This window comes from Mchenga conophoros, linkage group LG22, assembly GCF_057382185.1.
Source record: "Mchenga conophoros isolate Kocher_MC1m ecotype Shallow Benthic linkage group LG22, M_conophoros_male_GT1.1, whole genome shotgun sequence".
NCBI lineage: Eukaryota > Metazoa > Chordata > Actinopteri > Cichliformes > Cichlidae > Mchenga > Mchenga conophoros.
Genome location: NC_140546.1, coordinates 12,918,640 through 12,937,577, shown reverse-complemented (window position 1 = coordinate 12,937,577; position 18,938 = coordinate 12,918,640). Strand labels below are relative to the sequence as shown.

At 39.3% G+C, this 18,938-nt stretch overlaps 1 protein-coding gene across 1 annotated transcript in view; it reads right to left on the bottom strand.

Moving 5' to 3' along the window:
- Positions 1-4,220: 4,220 nt before the first annotated feature.
- Positions 4,221-18,938, bottom strand: part of angpt1 (angiopoietin 1) — a 57,291-nt gene continuing 42,573 nt past the window's right edge. Inside the window, exons 8-9 of the mRNA XM_085261398.1 lie at positions 10,320-10,450; positions 4,221-6,139 (exon numbers count right to left, since the gene is read on the bottom strand). Coding sequence (XP_085117524.1) covers positions 5,976-6,139; positions 10,320-10,450 — 295 coding nt within the window. The 3' untranslated portion in view covers positions 4,221-5,975. The remainder of the gene's footprint in view (positions 6,140-10,319; positions 10,451-18,938) is intronic.

The window sequence follows — 18,938 nt, the reverse complement described above, 5'->3', positions numbered from 1 at the left end:
TCCAAACCAGACCCTAAATGGATATTTACGCCTCGGGTCTAATATGTGCAACAAGGCTGGTTATGTACTGAATCTAAACTCTAAAATATGACTGTGTGAGAATCATCGACAGTATATAAACAATCTGTTTTTAGAGCGTCGTCTGTCATGTGTAGGCACAAGCCAAGAAGTGTAGCCGCTGCTGCTGTATTAACCTGCTGCTCAGCTTATAGCTTGCATTCTGTTTTCCTGCAAATGCATATTTGTCTTACTTAAATGTTTCAGATCAAACACATTTTTATATTCGACGAAGATAACCCGAGTTGATATTAAATGCAGATCTTAAAAATGATGATTTCATTAGTTAAGGGAAAAAAGCTATCCAAACCTACCTGGCCATTTTTTTCTTTTTTTGCACCACATTCGACGGCAAGAACTGCAATCAAGTGTTTGCAATAACTAAAAGTACTTTGTCTCACTCGTCTTTGCAGAAATAATCTTCAATTATTTTTTCAATAGTGAAGTATTACAGTTGTTATAGTAACAATACTAGTATATGCAACACCTCCAGTTGCATGTTTTTGGCATCTTGATGCAAATATTTACTTTGCAGAGTTACAACCAGCGATGGGAAGTTATTTTAAAATAGGCGTAAGAGCAACTCTGTGCCACTGAGTCTTTGTGTTTTACTTGCATCTATCTGAAAGAGCGAGTGTAAACACAAAAAATGATTTTATTTTATATGCTGGATGCAAAAAAATAGGTTTAAATGTTAAACCAATTTCTTCCAGCCAAAGACTGTAGCATATTAAATTTTTGCTTGATGCCATGTGCATAAAGTTAAAAGATTAAAATTAGTAAAACAAGTTTTAAAAAGAGACTATTTCATATGATCCAATTTTATATGATAGGTTATGCAGAAAAAATAGAACTGGGATGAAAGGTCCATTGCTTTAATACGTATTCAGGTTGTGTTTTACCTTTTTAAAAAGTAACTAACTAATAAAGCAACTAATTACTTTTGAAAATAAGTAATCACTAAAATAACGGGATTACTTTCATGGATAAGTAATCAGTAATTAGTAATTGCTGATTTCAAGTAACTTGACCAACACTGGTTACAACCGTAGATGACCACTATGAGCAAGATAAATAGTAAATGCTAAATAAGTGATGTTTGGAGACCTTTTGTATTATTTTTTCACATGTAGAACAAAAGGACATTGAATAGAATGTATTTTTATTGTCATTACAATACATGTATTATACAATGCTATATATATAAAATTAAAAATGATCATGCAACAGTGCAACATATAAACAAGATATGCCCACTAATGATGTTGTTGCTTTTTCCTACATCACTTCAAGGTATTTCAGATTCCCCACAAATGAACCAGACGTTTGTTTGTGGAAATGTAGGAATTTTTTCCTTTTCAGGGGCAGCAACTGCAACACAAAGGCCCACTGACCACTGGTTCCAAGATAAACACATTCAACGCACCAAATGCCACTGATGAACAAACAGATGGCTTTAGAGCTGCAACACTACACATGCACACACAGATTCTCAAAGAGTCACGAATGTACTTCTGGTAGCTGTCATGGCTTTATTATAGTCACTGCCTTTTTAGAAGAGCAACTGAGATTCCAGTGGACAGGAGGTCCTGCCATGAGCAGTGATTTTTTTTAGCAGGACTTTAGGATGTAGTTACCAATTTAGGGTTAAGACTCCACTGAGTACTTACAGTTCTATATGCTTTATAGCAGGCTGATTTGTGGTCTCCACTAAATGCAAATCTACAAAGACGTATGCTTTTTTCTGCTCTTAGTCCAAGGGCAGACTCAACATACATTCATGTGACAAACTTTGTTAAATTTTGGATTCAACCAAGTCTCATTACGGCCTCTTCAGTCTGGAGACGAGTGTGTTTTGTTGCTTGTTCCACAGACAGCTACATTTTGCACAAAAACAATTCCAGTGATAAACATCTGCTTTTGATACAACAAATTTATTTCGCTGACACCATTCATTTAGTTTACAGTTGCAATAATGGACATAGCTACAAAAATACAACTGCTTCTTCTTCAGCACATTCTTCAATAATAATAATATAACAATAATAATAATAATAAAACAAAGAATTACCTGATTTTTGTTTCTGAGAAAAATGAGATGAGTTTTAAATTTCGATAGAAGGGTAGCAGGCCCTTGTAGAGCAAAATTTAGTATTTTGGTCTAGACAACTGTTATGTTCCCCTAAAAAGGTCCAGGGATGAGGTTGAAAAAAGGAGACAGGGAGGCAAAATGGTTAAATTAAAGAGTTTTATTACTGCTTCTATTAATAACCAAACTCAAAGAGACAGACAAGCCCCTATCACCATTTAAAGAAACAAAACTCAAGCGTTGGTCAGTGAACTGAAAAGCAAGTAAAAAAGGATTAGTTACCAAACACACTCCTCGCCACCGAGTAGGAGCCAACAGTCACAAAACACAGCTCACTAGCTGCAACCACTAACATGGCTCTCTGGCACTAGAGCTCACCTTTCTCTGGCCTTAAATACTTCTAATTGCTGATGAGAGTCAGCTGTACAGAAAAAAGGTGACACGTAAGACAGGAGAGACAGCAGGACACACCCACCCAAGGGCAAACTCAGGAGGTGGCCCCGCTAGGGCTGTGACAACAACTCAAAATGTGATGTCCACACATGTGGACGCCAGGTCCTAGGAGGTTAAAGGTCACACTTTTTTGCTAATACCTGGCATTCAGCCTATTCATCCTTTGTTTCCTCTTTAGCCTGGGCCACTATTAAATGCTTTACTTTACTGCTTGTCAACACTTTAGGAATTATGATACTAATATTTTGTACTTTTTAAATCGTGTCCATTTCAAAGCCTTACTGTGTGGTTCCAGGTGCATCATGACAGGCCTGAGTGTTTTCCGCCACCTCTGGAGCTGGCTTTGCTACCCATGCTGCAACAGTTGGCTGTCATGTTGGAAAGATGGCATGCTGCTGCAATTGGTAGTGATATTCTAGCCACAGATGTAAATGTGAGTGTGAGCGGTTGTGTGTGTCTCGGTGTTAGCCCTTTGATCGACTGTCGACCCTGCCTTTCGCCCTATGTTAGCTCAGATATGCTCCAGCCCATCCACTTACAATAATCTTTCTTAAGAAATATGAAAATGAAATCCGATATAATTGAATTAACAGATGGCAGCTACACTTATGTTTTCAGATTCACTTTTCTTCTCTCTGAATCCTCATTACTTGTATTTGTTTTAGTTGAGCAGGTGGTCTCTTCAGGGGGTTTCAAAGGCCTGCGGTATGACTGTTCATACTGCAGGCACTGTATTGTGTTATATCTGATTTGGTTGTGCTCCAGTGCCGTCTGTCCTCACCTCCTTCTGGGAGTCCTCGTTGACCCTTAGCTTTTTCTGACTTAACAGGAAAGGATTCATTTTCAGCGCGGTAATCTGTCTGTCAGTGTAAGAAGCTGGTGGCGTGTGTGTACGTGCGTATATGGAGATTACAAGAGGAACACCACTTTGCTCAACATCCCTAAGCCATCACTGGAGACAAAACTTCCCAGTCTTTAGTACCTCCTGTCTTCACACCAACAAAGGACAACGCTTAGGACCACAAAGGTGTTTGCCAGGTTTTTGTGGACCCTCTTCACACTCCACTGCCTCTAAAGAACACATTCCAGTGAGGGTGTTGGGTCAGCGAAGGCGCTGAAGGACAGTCTGTGGTCCACAGGCTGCAGTAATTTGTTTATTCTGAGTAGGCCCAGGAATGTCAACTATGAAGAGACACTACAAGTCATGACAGCTTCGTTTGACACTTTTGGCAATCTGTCATTAATACTAGTGAGCAAGCAAAGCGAGCCACCACTCAGCACAATGCCACTCCACTGTGTGGACAGGGAGAGAGTTTTAATCTCTGCAGCATCTGGTTGGGTTCTTCAAAAAAAAAAAGGAAGATGAAAGCACGTCTGTTTATCTACGTGATTTATCTCGTGTCTTTCTGCACCAACACATTCACTTTGCCCGGCTTACAGTACAGCATTTGTATATGAAGATTTACACTCCTGTAAAAGATCTTATCGTAAAAGGAGGCTTGTTGAAGCAAAGGAGAAATAAAAGGGAGATGTAATGAGGGCTAAATTCTGAAGCCCCTTGTTTAAACCTTTGTCTATCATCACATCATTTTTGGATGACAAAGTCCAGCCTAAACGCACATTGAAAACATTAGTGCATCACATGCGCTTTTATTTAATCTTAGCAACACAACACTGACCACATGTTACAAAAGATGTTTAAATAAATCAGCAAATCTAGAAGTTAACGAGGTAAAAGCAAAGTTATCAAAGGCACATTTTTTCCAGGGTTATTATTTTAACTTCTATGTTTTATGCTCAGCTTCAAAAAAAAAAACACCACTGTACCTCTGGCAGAGTGAAAACTGCAAAAAAAAGAAAGAAAAGAAAAAAGCAGGAATGCTGCTTTATATGCACACCCATTAAATTCTACAATTTTAGTATGCTAATAAACATGTCAATTGTCATTTTACAAGTTCCAGATACACTTCATCTTCTCGCCGTGTGTACCTTTAGTAAATACACCACAGTAGATTCTGTTTTTATAAGCTGGAAGTTATGAAATACATGTTCACACGGATCAGTTGGTGGAATCATTAATTTCATGCTTCATATCCAACCCAGACTCCTTCTTTTTCTCTTAAGCCGAATTGATGAGAAACAGAAACTGGCTGGATTCTGTGGCTGTGTCATGTTGATGTCTGTGGAAAATATTTTGGATGTAACTCGCCCTAATGATCTGCTCTTTGTCGAAAGTTTAGAGGTCGGAATTCGATGAAAGCTATTGGACAAAAAAAAACAACCCCTTTCACCTCAACTCGCTCGAGACGCTAGCTTAATATAAGCATTTACACCTTTGTGAATATGAACGAATTGCTTTGTGGTATTATATACTGAATGCTATGTACAGTATATATAGTGTAAATCTGTAAGAATAACTTGTAGCAAGTGTGCAAATGTGAATGTTTTTCCCTCAGAGTCGCATATGCATTGGGATTAATGTCCTTGAATGATATTTGTCTTGTTTTTTTACAGTCAGCAAAGGTAAGGTGATCACTCATATCGTGAACTTTGGCATGTGTTAGTTGCTTCTCGGCCAAAAACACAAGGCAAATACATCTCAGTCCAGAATCTAATCCAATAATAACCTCACACGGTGAACTCTAAAAATAATCACACTCTGTCAAAAACAAGTGCATAATTGCCAGCGAATAACTGCAAGCGACCTTCCTAATTCTTACCAACTGTATATCACCACTGGAATTTCAAGGTCATCTTAAAAGTTCTTACAGTATCCATAATGCAGACAGGAATTCAGTATACACTGTACGAAAGATAGTTTCATGAGTACAGTTAGGATAACAAAAAATAATACTAAAAACACAATATGTAACACAACCGTGATACTGATGGCCTGTGTTCTGTTAGCAACATTTTAATTACAAGTTACAAAAAAAGTCACAATGCTGTCCTGCAGTTTTAGAGTCTGTGCAGCTCTGTGGTAGCTGCTTTCTATTCAAACAAACAAAAAACGTTCAAGTCCTTGACATTATTGCAACACAGGTCCAGGAAAATAAATCGAAGTGCGACATTTTGTGTGAATATTCCCTACAAGCTCACACATTTACAACGTCTTCCTCATTTGTAACATCAAACTTGTGAAATCGCTTGGGAACAGAAAATCAGTTCTGGTGCGTCGCGCCTTGATCTGCGCTCCTCCTCCTCGCGCCGGCTTTTTCAGCTCAGTGTCGGGAAAGGTTACGAAGCAACAGCGGCGCAGGCTGAAGAAAAGATTCACTGGGTGACTCCCCTGTCCAGCGAAAATGAGGTGAGACGAGAGTAGGAAATAGGAAATGTCCCTCTAATGTGTGGAAGTTGAGTTCACAAGTTCAAAAGACTAGGAGAAGTCCAGTGGGCGGATCATCATGGTTGTTGCTCGAAGTGAGTAACTGGGGCCCTTAAAGTAGTGCCACTTGATACCGTTCAGCTTCCCTATGTGTTGTCCTTGGTTAAAGTACATACCATTAAGGTTTGAAGGGCCACAGGCATCAAACCACCAACCTGGGAAAAAGACAAAAACATATACGTATTATTAACATATAATACAGACCAGAGAATTATTCCTGTATTGTTGCTGTAGTTATAAAGTTACTTCAACCGCAGGCTTTGTGCTTTGTGAAGGTTGAAAGGTTCCCATGGCCTCACCCGCAAAGGCTTGGCATAAGTTCAGACACCGTTTCCTGCTATCTGCTGAATGTGTTGCTGTCAGTGGGTTCATCAGCATGCCAGTACCTGTTGCTGAACACTTTTGGGACCTTCTTCTATTTAAAGCAGTGCATGTATGTGCTTCAGTGGGACATCAGAGCAGTGAGAGGCATGGGAAACTTTTATTCCACCCACAAGGTGACACATTTTATAATTTCTCTGAACTATATCGGTTAGATGAAGAAGGGGCCAAAACTCAGGCACTAAACTCAGGCATGTTGAGTTTTTAAGAGGGCCTCTTTTATAGTTTTATCCAGTTTCTCAAGTACATGGGAATAGCTTTCCATTTCTTCTTAAAGGCTAAAACTGTGGACCAACTGGCAAATGTCTGCCGAGGAACTTCTACATCTTTGGTAGCCTGAATCCTATTAGTAATCTTTCAGAAGTACTTTTAATCTTTAATCATATATTTAATGTCCACCTTTTAACTCATTTATTTGAATGATACGTGATATTTTCCACTGTGACAGCGCTGGTGATTTCCACCCGAAAGAGACTGGTGTCTGTGCCAAGAAGTTAGTACCAGCAGAACACTGCAAAATGGATGTGCCTAATGTTGGAACAGCCGGTGTCAGTGGTTGCTGGGACAGCTACAGCAAAAACACAAAGAAATAAAAAACAAAACAATGATTTGTTGACACAGCCCACGGATTTTGAATCCCGTGATTTTCTGCCAATAAAAATGACAATGGAATCACTTTCAAAACTAATGATATGTAACGTTCTCAAATCTGCCAGAACGTGAGCTGTTTTGTGAAAATGCACTAGCACGAGCATCCTGCTGGTGGGAAATGAAAATCTAATTTTGCCTGTTAAAGATTTGGAAACTGCAAATCATGCTTTACTTTCCTCTCACTTCCACGGCTCTAACTTATTTTCTATGCAGGAATAACACAGTTAGACCCTTATAGCCCTGGCCTCTCTTCACCAAGGAGTGAATACAGAACTCAATATTAATTGATTATTAATTCTCCGTGTCACCTGTGCAGTGGGCGGAGAGTTACTACAAGCACATCTTTAAACTCCTTCTACTTTTTCAAAAACAAATTGGAAATAACATTAAAAGCATCTTAAAAACTTTATCTTTAAAACAAATCTGGGTAAGAGGTCTTTTTTATTTATTTAAAGCCTATCAGTGAAGCTTGCAATATTGTTATTCAGACAGTTTCTGCTCTTACTTTTAGACATTTGTTTCACAAGTATAATATCTCCTGGTTTGATCCTGGGAGAAGACACAAATTCCTTCGGGCTTATGTCACGAAGGGCACAAATCAAACATGCTACAGGAGCTACCTGCCCCTGTGATCCTTTGTGAATTAAGGGAAAAGCTGTACCTTTCTATCTTATTTGATGATGATATAAAATGCTGTTTATGTTATACTTTCATCCACAGAGTCTGCGCTCTTAATAATTCACTTCTTGCTTGTTTCTGTGTGTTTCACATCTATTTAATTTTGCGATTTTGAAAAACAGGAATTCATGAATTTCTGGTTTATGTCATCCTATCTGCCACTGATCAGTTCTTATATCTGAATCACTGAACACACACGGGAACACAGTCAGATATAGATGGAGGAACGGAATGTGTCAGTCACATGGTGACAAATGGCACTTCTCCCTTCTGGCGGTCCTGAATACCACAGCGCACAACAGCATGACATTTCACTGAGACCTGTCAGTAATCAGGAGCAGAGTTTTGCCCTTGTTGCTGGCACACATCACACAGATATAAGTTTCACATTGATTGCTGCTTCATCCTAGGACAAATGGCTAACCTGGCATGGAAACCAGTGCACGCCTCTTTATATTTCCACTGCTGCGTATCATTTCAGGTGCAAGTGCCAGTGGGGAAGTGAAATTGCACTTGTGGTGGTGCAATTTCACTTCCCACAAGAAATTCAGTGAAGAGAAGGTTAAAGCCGGCTATTTTCTGAGCTCGAGAATAAAAAGTATAATTAAGGAAAGGGGTTGCTTAAAGTGGCAGGAAACTCATCAAGCATCTCAGTAATTCTAACAATGCATGTCCAAAATCCCCATGTAGAGAACCTGCACTGCACCAAACAAGAGCTAGAAAACAGCTTGTCCTTCAGCAATGAATGTGAGCATTTAGCAAGTAGGAGAGAGATATTTTCAACCCAGCACTTGGTGGAGAACAAAACAGAGCTGTGAAGACCAAGAAAGACTTAAACATACCCCCTCCCACACACACACACACACACACACACACACACACACACACACACACACACAGAGACACAGATCGAAATGAAAAAGCCAGTGTTTTTAATTTTTTAAAAATTAAAAACACAACTGAGACAAAATTAGTCTTTAAACTGAAAAACCTGTTTTTTTGCAACGCGTTCTGTTGAGTCTGCTTTATTTTATTGAAATTGCATTCTTTCCTCCCATAAAGCAAATGTGGACCACTTGCCATCTTTTACAGTACTTGCTGATATACTGCAGACCACACAACCGCTGCCATACACATAAACATTTAGTGTGCACATCTCGATCCTTTGGGATTAATGATTAGTGGCCTCCCGGTTTCCAGCCCACAGCTTTTTACGAACTTGTAAAATATTTGAGGATGTTTTCCTTTGAAAAACTCTCAAGCACTGCAGTTTGTTCTCATGATGAAAGATGTCCTCCTTACTCCCGATGTCTGAGCGTCATCCCTACTGTACGCTCTGGAGCTGGGTAAATATATATATTATGTGTGTCCGTACTGTATCCTCCTCTGTATTCTTAGCACGGCACGCTGTGGTTGTCCTCATAAAGGTAACAGAGACATATTTTCCCCTTGTATATTCAAGGTACTGACGTCATTTAATGTCAGACTTGTTCTTATAAATGCAGGGAGTAAATCAAATGATATACCGCATACAGTACCACTAACTCAGCGCTGGGTTCAGCTCAGCCTCGAATCAGGCTACATATTGTCATGCTTCTCATTTGCGGCTGGCCACAGGCGGGCCATGAATCAAGCAGAGTAGGGTGTTGATCATTGATCAATTCCAAGTTCCCTGTAATCCACTGCATTTAGAATGACCTAAGAGGTAATTCTGATCTTAAATTTGCATTTAGAAAATCCTTGATTGGAACCAGGTCAGGAATCCACAGCAACAGAGCTTCTACGAGGTGACATCAAGGGTCAGCGGGCTCCACTTACACAGCATGAGAAGCAGAGACGTTTTAAATCTCTCTGACACTTGGTGCCGCGCCCAGGGATTTTTATATTGTGCTTGTTTCCAACCTCAGTGTTACACATGTGGGAGTGGATGCAGAATATAGACTAATAGGTACAGATAGATCTTTAATTGGCCACATTTGCAGAACGAGGAGGTTTGTGATCACAGTGACCCGAGCTTATGACTGTGCAGTGAAGGTTGTGGTTATGGAATAGTTATAGTTCTGCATCACGCCCTCGTAAAAGTGCATTGTGTCCTGAGCACTGCGTAAGAAAAGCGATACTTCTACCTCTTCTACGTTATCCTTTGGGGTCTTTTTGTAATTGTTGAAATTGCGGTCGTGGTAACGTTGACATTTACAAAGCAATCTGGTGAGATGGGGAATGTGACAACATTACGAAGAACAAAGTCCGACGGAGCAAGAAACCCAAAATGATAACACAAGAGTTTTAAACAAACCCTTAGGGAAGCCAAACAATTTTGGTTATGAAAAAACAAACAGCTTTGATAGTGTGTGCCCAAACTGACCAGGACCGAGCTGTACACAAACATCGCAGACCCATTCAGCAATTAAAGAGTCAGTCATTTCTCCCAGGAGGGCCCAAAAATGAGCAGAGACACACGCGGAGCAAAGACCGGACTCATATTTTCCAGGTGACTTCAAATGAATATGTTTAAACTAGCAGCATTTTTGAGACATTAGCGATTTGATTATCTGATCGCTCTTCTTCCTGCGCTTGACTACATGTGTAACTACAATGTTACAACCACTGCGTGAATGCACTTACCACCAGTTAGCATGAGGGCGCATTTGCACATGCAGTTGTCATTGTCCATGTCCTTGGTACTGAAGTCTGCTCCGTGGATTACTAGACTGCTCTGTCTGCCTGCAGTCCCACTGTGGCTTTTCAGGAACAGCCTGAAAGACATCAGGAGGAAAAGGAGTGAGTCAGGACTCGAAAACATGTATGTGGGAGGAAGTGGGGGAGAGAAGTACGGCGAACATTGAAGGCAATAAAAGCACAGAGAAGACATAACGTGGTGCAGGAAACATCTCCTGAGAGATATTTATTTTTCAGTTGTGAGAGAGTACATGTGGAACACCTGGAACAACATTAAGAACAGGGTAGAGAGAATCTAAAATAAAGAATGAAAGACGGAGTGTATGAAAGAATTACAGACGAAAGTGTGAGTGAGACAGAATGTCTGGGAATCGCATGTCAGCCTGCAGAGCCAGTGAACGCTGATTTACACCGCAACAACAGGCTAAATCATTAAATGCAGACCTGTAACAGCTACCTGCAGTAAAAGAGGAATAAATAACCTGCTTAACAAATCATTTATCCATAGCTGGACACACAGGGAACAATCTCAATACAATATTTCTTCCCTGGCTTCTTGTGTCAGGTACATAGTCCTTGGACTTCTTCTGTTCACGATGTAGGACGATACTTTTTTGTCATGAAACCAAACATGCCTGTCAATTTTCCTACCAAGTCCAGGAAGATTTTGCAGCAGGAGTGCAGTTTTCTCATGTTATCTGTGATTTATCGTGTAAGTTCTCTTGGATTGTTTGGATACTGTGCACATGCTACTATTAGTAATATTCTTTCTGCAGGTAAAGTTTATTTTTTCAAGACTGAAAATGAGAAGATGGTTCAGTACTACCAGAATGAAATAAGAACGAAGTATTTCGCCTATAAGTACACTAGATTGGGTGGCATTGTGGAGTGGTGGTTAGCACCTCTTTGCCACAGCAATAAAGCCTTTCTGTGTGCAGTTTGCATGTTCTCTCTGTGCCTGTGTGGGTTCTATCCGAGTACTCTGGCTTCTTCCCACAATCCAAAGATATGCATGGGGTTACATCGAATGGCGATCATGTAGCACCCCTACATGATCCTGATTTGGATAAGTAGAAATAAATGGATGTGCAGATAACACTTACCTGAAAACAACATTTTAGTTGTGGAATTCTTGCACAGAATTTTTAACAATAGCTACATAAAACTAGTAACTGATAATTATCAGTGTGCTTCTGAACCAATTTAGTGATTTACTTTCAGTAGTACGATTCGTAAACATCCATCTACTCATATGATGACTACTTTTTCTAGTTTATTCTGAATTAACTGCAAATGGCACATAAAGAAGGTATGATTCTACCTTTCTTGCTTTATCCCTGTAAACACAGCCATAAATGTTTCTTAATTAGCTTTTTTCTCTCTTAATTACCTAATTAAGTCTAATTTTAGCAAAGTAATAGATGTGCAAGTTTACTAAACTTCTAGTTAAGAGAAAAAAAATCAACAGAGCTTTTTCAAAACAGCCTGAGTTCATTTAGGTGCATCTATTTACTTTTTCACTAACTTTCATCTTCCCTTGCAGTGCATTAAATCCAAAGTGCATTATTTTCACTGGCGTTTAAAGCGTCTGCAATCATAAGCTTACTTAACCTTAAAAGCTTCTGCAGCTCAACGTGGCAAAGACCAAGGAACTGATCGTGGACTTCAGGAAGACCAGGAAACATTTGACCCCTGTTTCAATCCAGGGGGTCAGTGTTGACATTGTGGAGGACTATAAATACCTTGGAGTACACATTGACAATAAACTGGACTGGGCTAAAAACACCACAGCACTTTACAGGAAGGGCCAGAGTCGTCTCTATTTTTTGAGGCGACTGAGGTCCTTCAACATCTGCCAGAAAATGCTCAGGATTTTCTATGAGTCTGTTGTGGCCAGTGCGATCCTCTATGCTGTTGCATGCTGGGGGAGCAGGCTGAGGGTCGCAGATGCCAACAGACTTAATAAACGAATCCGTAAGGCCAGTAATGTGGGATGGAGCTGGACTCCCTCAAGGTGGTGTCGGAGAGGCGGATGCTGTCCAAGATAAAGACAATGTTGGATAACACCTCCCACCCACTCCATGACATGTTGGTCAGTCACAGGAGCTCGTTCAGTGAGAGACTGAGATTACCGAAAAGCACCACTGAACGACACAGGAAATCATTCCTGCCTGTGGCCATCTCCCTGTACAACGCATCCACTTAACACACTGTTTGCTGCTACAACTACACATGTTTCTTTTCCAGCTATTTATTTATGAGTGACTTATGTATGTATATATATGTATATATTGTACTATTCTTAGTTAGCGTATTGTCTGTCTTGTCTTAATGTTGGTTTATGTTGGTTTATAATGGAGCACTGTAACAAAAATAATTCCTCCCAGGGATCAATAAAGTATTCTGATTCTGATTTATACTTATCTAAGTGTATTTTAGGGATACTTTCTTGAGGCCTCTAGAGCAGAGCTTGGTAAATATCCTTTTAATTTAAGAGATGCTATTGAAATAGCATGTTGGATCCAGCATGTTTAGGGGACTGATGAGCCATCACTAAGATGAATTCCTTCACACACTCAATGCACAGAGCACAAGCTGAAAACTAATATGAAGGTTGGAAGCAGATTTCTCCTGGGTGTGGCCCACTGTGAATTCAATCCTGGTGTGAGTGATATGTGCTGCATGGGGATATGACAATTCCTGCACCCATTGGACAGAACACGCCTTCTCTTATCCTGCCATATCGCAGATTTACTTTTTTCTCCATGGATACCTTTGTTTTTCTCACGCTCTCAGTTTCACTTTCTCCCAGCAGAAGGAATTGCACATCCAAAGATCAGGATTGCATCACCAAGCCAGTGAGGTCTCCATTATTATTATTGTTGTTATTAAGTACGGTTCACTCCCAAACAAAGTAATTGCTTGAGATTATTTTATCGACAACAGGGGAGCTTGGGCGTGTTGTGAACTTTGAGTTCACACTTTGAGTTTTCTGATGAGAAAGTAATAAATGCAAAATGCGGTAATTTATGTTTTAAGTAAACTCACCCAAAACCTTTTTGAGGCTTGTAGCTCTGAGGCATCAGGTTGTGCATCTCAAAGAACCAGACTGATAGGCTTCCCAGGAAAGAAAATCACTCAACGTGAAAGACTCCTGTATTTGGACAGCTGTGTAAACGGCCGATTTGTGCACCAGGGTAAAAAGTATGTCTGCTAGTCACAGAGGGGAATTCGCTAAGCCACTAAACCAGAAGGCACAATCCTACGACATAAGGGTGAGTCATGTTTCTAATCAGTGGCAGCAATGACCGCTGGACATGGCAAGTTTTAATAAGGACCAGTTACAATTATGCAAGCGGTAAAGTGTCTAAATGTGCAAGTTCCTGTATGGGTGTCCAAAACTTAATCAGTGACACATTGGAGTATTATCTGGTGTCTAAAAGGCAACAGATGTTTTTGGAGATATTTTCCAGGTCAAAGTAAACTCATCCCAAAGTGCTGCCTCACTTACATGTAGAATGACTTCCATCAGCTAATTCCTGATCCCGACAAATACAGCATTCAATGTCGAGGATGTGGTCTGCTAACGCTCTGATAAAGAACAGACTGTGCTTCACATTTACTCTCTCTGTTTTCTTTAGCTCTTTACGATCTGCGTTTGCCTGATGAATCGCCAAAGCAGATCTTCAAGAAGTCTTTTCGAAATGATGCTTTGACAAACTGCTCGGAGTATTCTGTGGCTGTGCTTACCAGCTATGCTGCACATTTAAAAGACCAAAATCCCCTAATAAGACTGACATCTGCAGTTTTTCCTGTCAGATTCCATTAAGCACGTAAATGGTAAGTGGGATAATCCAAAGAGGGGCCAAGTTATGAATACAAGAGGAACAGATGCCTTTCCCGAAGCCTGTTTAGAATTAGACAAAGAAAAAGACCTTGGCAGATATGGCATCTTCCTGTTAATGAAATGTATCAAAGGACAGACATCTGCTCAGTCAGACTGGAAACTAAAAAGGCAATAGACGCTAATCTGATCTGGCGTTAAAGAAACTTAGTAATGCAATTCGTCAAGGTACATTAGTGAAAAAATAATTTTGGAATTATTTGGTTGTCTTAGTGACAGGAAAGGAGTTACGTGTCATCTCAGGTCTCTAACATCCACTGGAAATGCTGGGTGCTTCTGATGCTCTAAAGTTACAGTGTGTAAAATGCTGCTAGATGTCAATAGATTGCAGATTGCAGTCAACTGAGTTTTGCTTTATTACTCCTCCTAATTGAAGTGCATAATCGTAGCTATGGTAACAACTTTGGCTGCCATTCATCTGTAGTGAGTGTAGGCTGTTAGTTCACTACTTACCTCAGCAATGTGTTGTGTGTCCTGTCTATTTACTCTACAGCGTGTGGCTGTAAAATCTTCTCACTTGTAACCAATGACAGCAACACTGAGGTGAATACTGAGCTGTTGAGGAATCCTGTCAGTAAGCGCTGCTGTTAGCCTCTGTTAGCCTCTGTTAGCCAGCGTAATAAAACTTTCTTTGAAGTGTATCAAACATAGTTCGACTTGGTAACTTAGCAAATAAAGCCTTACATAATGTGAGAATGTAATCAAACTGTTTATCTGGGGGGAAATGTGACTTTTAGGACACTTAAGCGTAATATTAGCTGGCATAATGTTTGCTTTTAACCAACTGTTGTTGGAGACGGGAGGGTCGCACACAAAATCCTGTGTTATCTGCTGACAATAAGTAATTCAACATCCTGACAATATCAGGAATAAGTAAACATGTTTTGTGCATATTTTCATGTTTTAGAGCCCTGACTTTAGAAGAAGAGGCTGAAGTTGAAAGAGTGGAAGAGGATGACATTTTTTTCCAAATACTGGTCATGTTTCCTATGTGCTCTCACTCCTTTGGTGAAGGAGACCCCTTCTCAGATCATAAATGAACTTTCATATCTTGAGTCTGAAGGTGCCAACATGAAGTTCTGCTAAATAACTGCTCATCGATAACATTAACCAAGCTAAGGCCTAAGCTTAGTTTGAGATGCTGTAAAATGAGGAAAAGCTAGGCCTACTATAAATATGCTCGTAATGTGATTACTCCAGGTCAAATCGACTTTTTTAATCTTAAAAAAGAACAAAGAAAAACTGAAAGAGATGTGAAAACAGAAACTGTAATAAGAGTTTCTGAAAAAGACAGAAATATCCAAGTTCGGTGTCACAAGAAAGTCGTATTATATTAGGAAAGACACATCAAGGAGCAAATAAACCTGAATATGGAAACACAACTTAAGTAAACTGAGTTTTTATAAGTGTTATTTGGCTGAGCTGAACCCTTAAACCCTTAGATACAGATTCGGTTTCAGTCATAATGAGTCGACGCTCTAGAGTATTACAGCTGCAAACTGTGTACGTGGGAAATCATTTGTAGCGCTGTAAGGTGAGCTATCCGATGACACTAATATGTTTATCTGAGACTACTTCCAAGTGAAACTAGGTTACAGTGATTGACATTTTATCAGACTGTAACCTAAAACACAGTCATTAACATTATTAAGAAGAACAATTAAGGCCGTGCACGTTTTAGTTTTTTTTTTCAAGTTTAGGCTAAAATTTAGCACAAAGGCTGCATTAATTAACACAAACTCAACTTTATATGTGTAGAAATCTGTTTCATTTAAAGTAGTAAAGTGTTCATGAATGACCCCTTAAAGCTGTTTTTTCCCAGACTTAGCGGATTACAGCTGAGTACGTGGGATTCATGTGGGGTCCTAGATCTGCGAACACGTTGCCTCTTTGAACTCTTTTTTTTTTTTAGCTGACATGTTCTATTTCTCAACACTCTGTGTTACTCTGAACTGGGAGAACATTTCTGTCATATTGTAACTTCATAGAAGAATTATTCTGGGAAGGTTTGGGTCAAGTCCTGAAGCAATACTTCTAATGGAATGTATGGCACACTAAAGTTCAGGGTGCTCTTTGAAGAAAATGCCAGAGATAAAGTACGGATGGTGGCTAAGCATGCTTGTTTTTTTCCCATCTACTTATAGGCGACTACCCTGTCAGCTGAGAGTCCTGCATTAGCCTCTGCGCCTTAAGCCACTGCAGAGGTTAATCACTCTGACTGAGGGCTAGCTTCCTACCACAGAGCCACAGAGGTATCTGGCTGGCTACTCTCTTGCCAATGGGTGTCATATAGCTCCACTGAGAAAATCATTCAGGCAGGCATTTGTCATAGTGCTTATAATCTGGCAATACACTTTATAATTTACATTGTTGCGTTGAGTAAGACCACTGCCATATCCATCTTATTCATGCCTGTTAAAATATGCAGACCTATTATGCTTACTGTCACACATACTGACCCTGGATTTTCTCCATCTGACCCAGAAAATTCTTAGCATTGATGGACGAAAGTACAATCAGTTTTATGTTGCATATCTGAAAGCTGTGAACCCTCGAGAATCAGAATCTATCTAACTTGAAATTTGCAGGGACGGGATTCAATTAGCTCCAATTTAAGGTATCCCTGATAATCTCAGAGTGAGTCTTGGATAAAGAAGAAGGTAATCATATTTTGCAACTCAAATCTCTGCCAATTTCTTTTGTAAATCTCCAAATGAAAAACATCTAAACGAGATCTGATTCTACAGGGACCTTAGTCATTACCATATGGAGAAATCACTGAATTTTAGGAACTTGGCTTTCTCAATGGGGAATCTGAATAAAGATGTAATGGCTCGTTAAAAAATAAACATACTGCATAAGTCTTCTAGCTGGGAGATTTTGAACACGCATACTAAAGATTTTTTCATGTAAACTTTAATTTCTGTATGTGCATATACTGAACTGATGTAAATCTTTCTATCTCAGACAATTTTGGAAACGATTGCTTTACATATCTGGATCTTCAGATGTGCATTATTATTTTAGGATGCATTAAATTCAGTGACCCACATTGCTTTCCCTGTGCTTAATGAAATAATTACATGAAACTAAAGATTACAGAGGCTCACTCAGGCTATGAAAAAAGTACTAAAGTACTGCACAAACATTTTGAACCACGTCTCATTGCTTTTTATCTTCTAGCAAAATGGGAAATTGGTGTCGTTACTGAAACATATCCAAACCTCAATATAAATATAATCTAAGTAGAAGAAAGAATCAAAGTTTGTATAATTCTCAAAAAGGTTGAAAGTCAGTTAATGTCTTACACAGCCTGAACTCTCTTATGTAAGCTTTATTAACATTTCTTCAAGTAGTCTTCGGGAATAGCTCTCCAGGTTTCTTGAAGGACATTCAAAGCTCTTTTTTGGATGTTGGCTGCCTTCACTCTTTCAACATCCCACACTGCTACATTAATGTTAGGCCCAGGCTTTGGGGAGGCCAGTGCAGGAATGATGGCGTTCCTTCATATGTTTTTCTATCAAGGTATGCTTTTATACTGGCAGTGTTTTTGGGACCAGGGTAAAAATAAAGCTGTTGCCAATCAGACGCTTCCCAGATATTATTGAATTCTGGATCAAAATCTGATGGTACTTCTTTGCATTCATAATTCCATCAGTTTTGGCAAGATTCCCAACAGCACAGATGCAAATGCAACCCCAAACCATGACAGAGCTGCCACCATGTTTTACAGAAGACCTCACTGGTGTATTCTCCTGACTTCCTCTGTACTTACTGACAATGATTTGAGCCAAAGGTTTCAAAATATCATCACTCCATAAGAAATGTTGCCACTGATTTTCAGTGTAGTTTTTTTTTTTTTATTTGGCATACATCAGGCTTTTCTCTTTATTTCCTCTTGCCTTAAGAATGGCTGTTTAAAAGCTCTCATTTAAGGAAATCTCCTGGGACAACTATGATCTTTATTTAGTTCAGTGAAACTATAATCCTCCAAGAATCAGACTGACAAAAAAAACCATATACTTATACCCATTGTGAAAATATGATTGTGGGCTATTCTTGTGAGTGTCCAGTGCAGTTTACTTTCTGTGTATATCCTGTATTTGTCAGTTTTCTGTGTTATTCCTTTGTTCCTGCTAATTGTGTTCACAGCTCTCCTGCAACTTTTTCTACCTTCTTATTTATTCTTTTGCTGGCTAGGATTCATGATAATAATGGTGATTTATTAATTTACAAAGAAAACCTTTTATAAAAGCATCATAAAACAACAGCAAATGTCATTCTGTAGATCCCCCCTCCCCCTTTAAATCTTTGTTGTTTTTGTTTATTCCATTTACGTTTCACAGTTAGTCATTTTTAATTCTTTTTTGCATTACTTTGCTATTTAACTTTCATTTTCATACTGAACAACCATGTTTTCTGGTCTCTTCTATTAATATTGACAATGCAGAGCCATTCTATGAAACAACAAAACTTTGACAAATGACAGTAATTAACTGATTGTGTTCATCTGACGGCTATAGTTAGAACAATATTTGGAGGTCATGAAATGATTTGACCATTTTCTTTTCTGCAACCCATGCTGTGGCACACCAAGCAGATTAGATATGATGATAGGGAACTTTTTTCAGCTGTTTATAAGGAAAGTAACCTCTGCAATT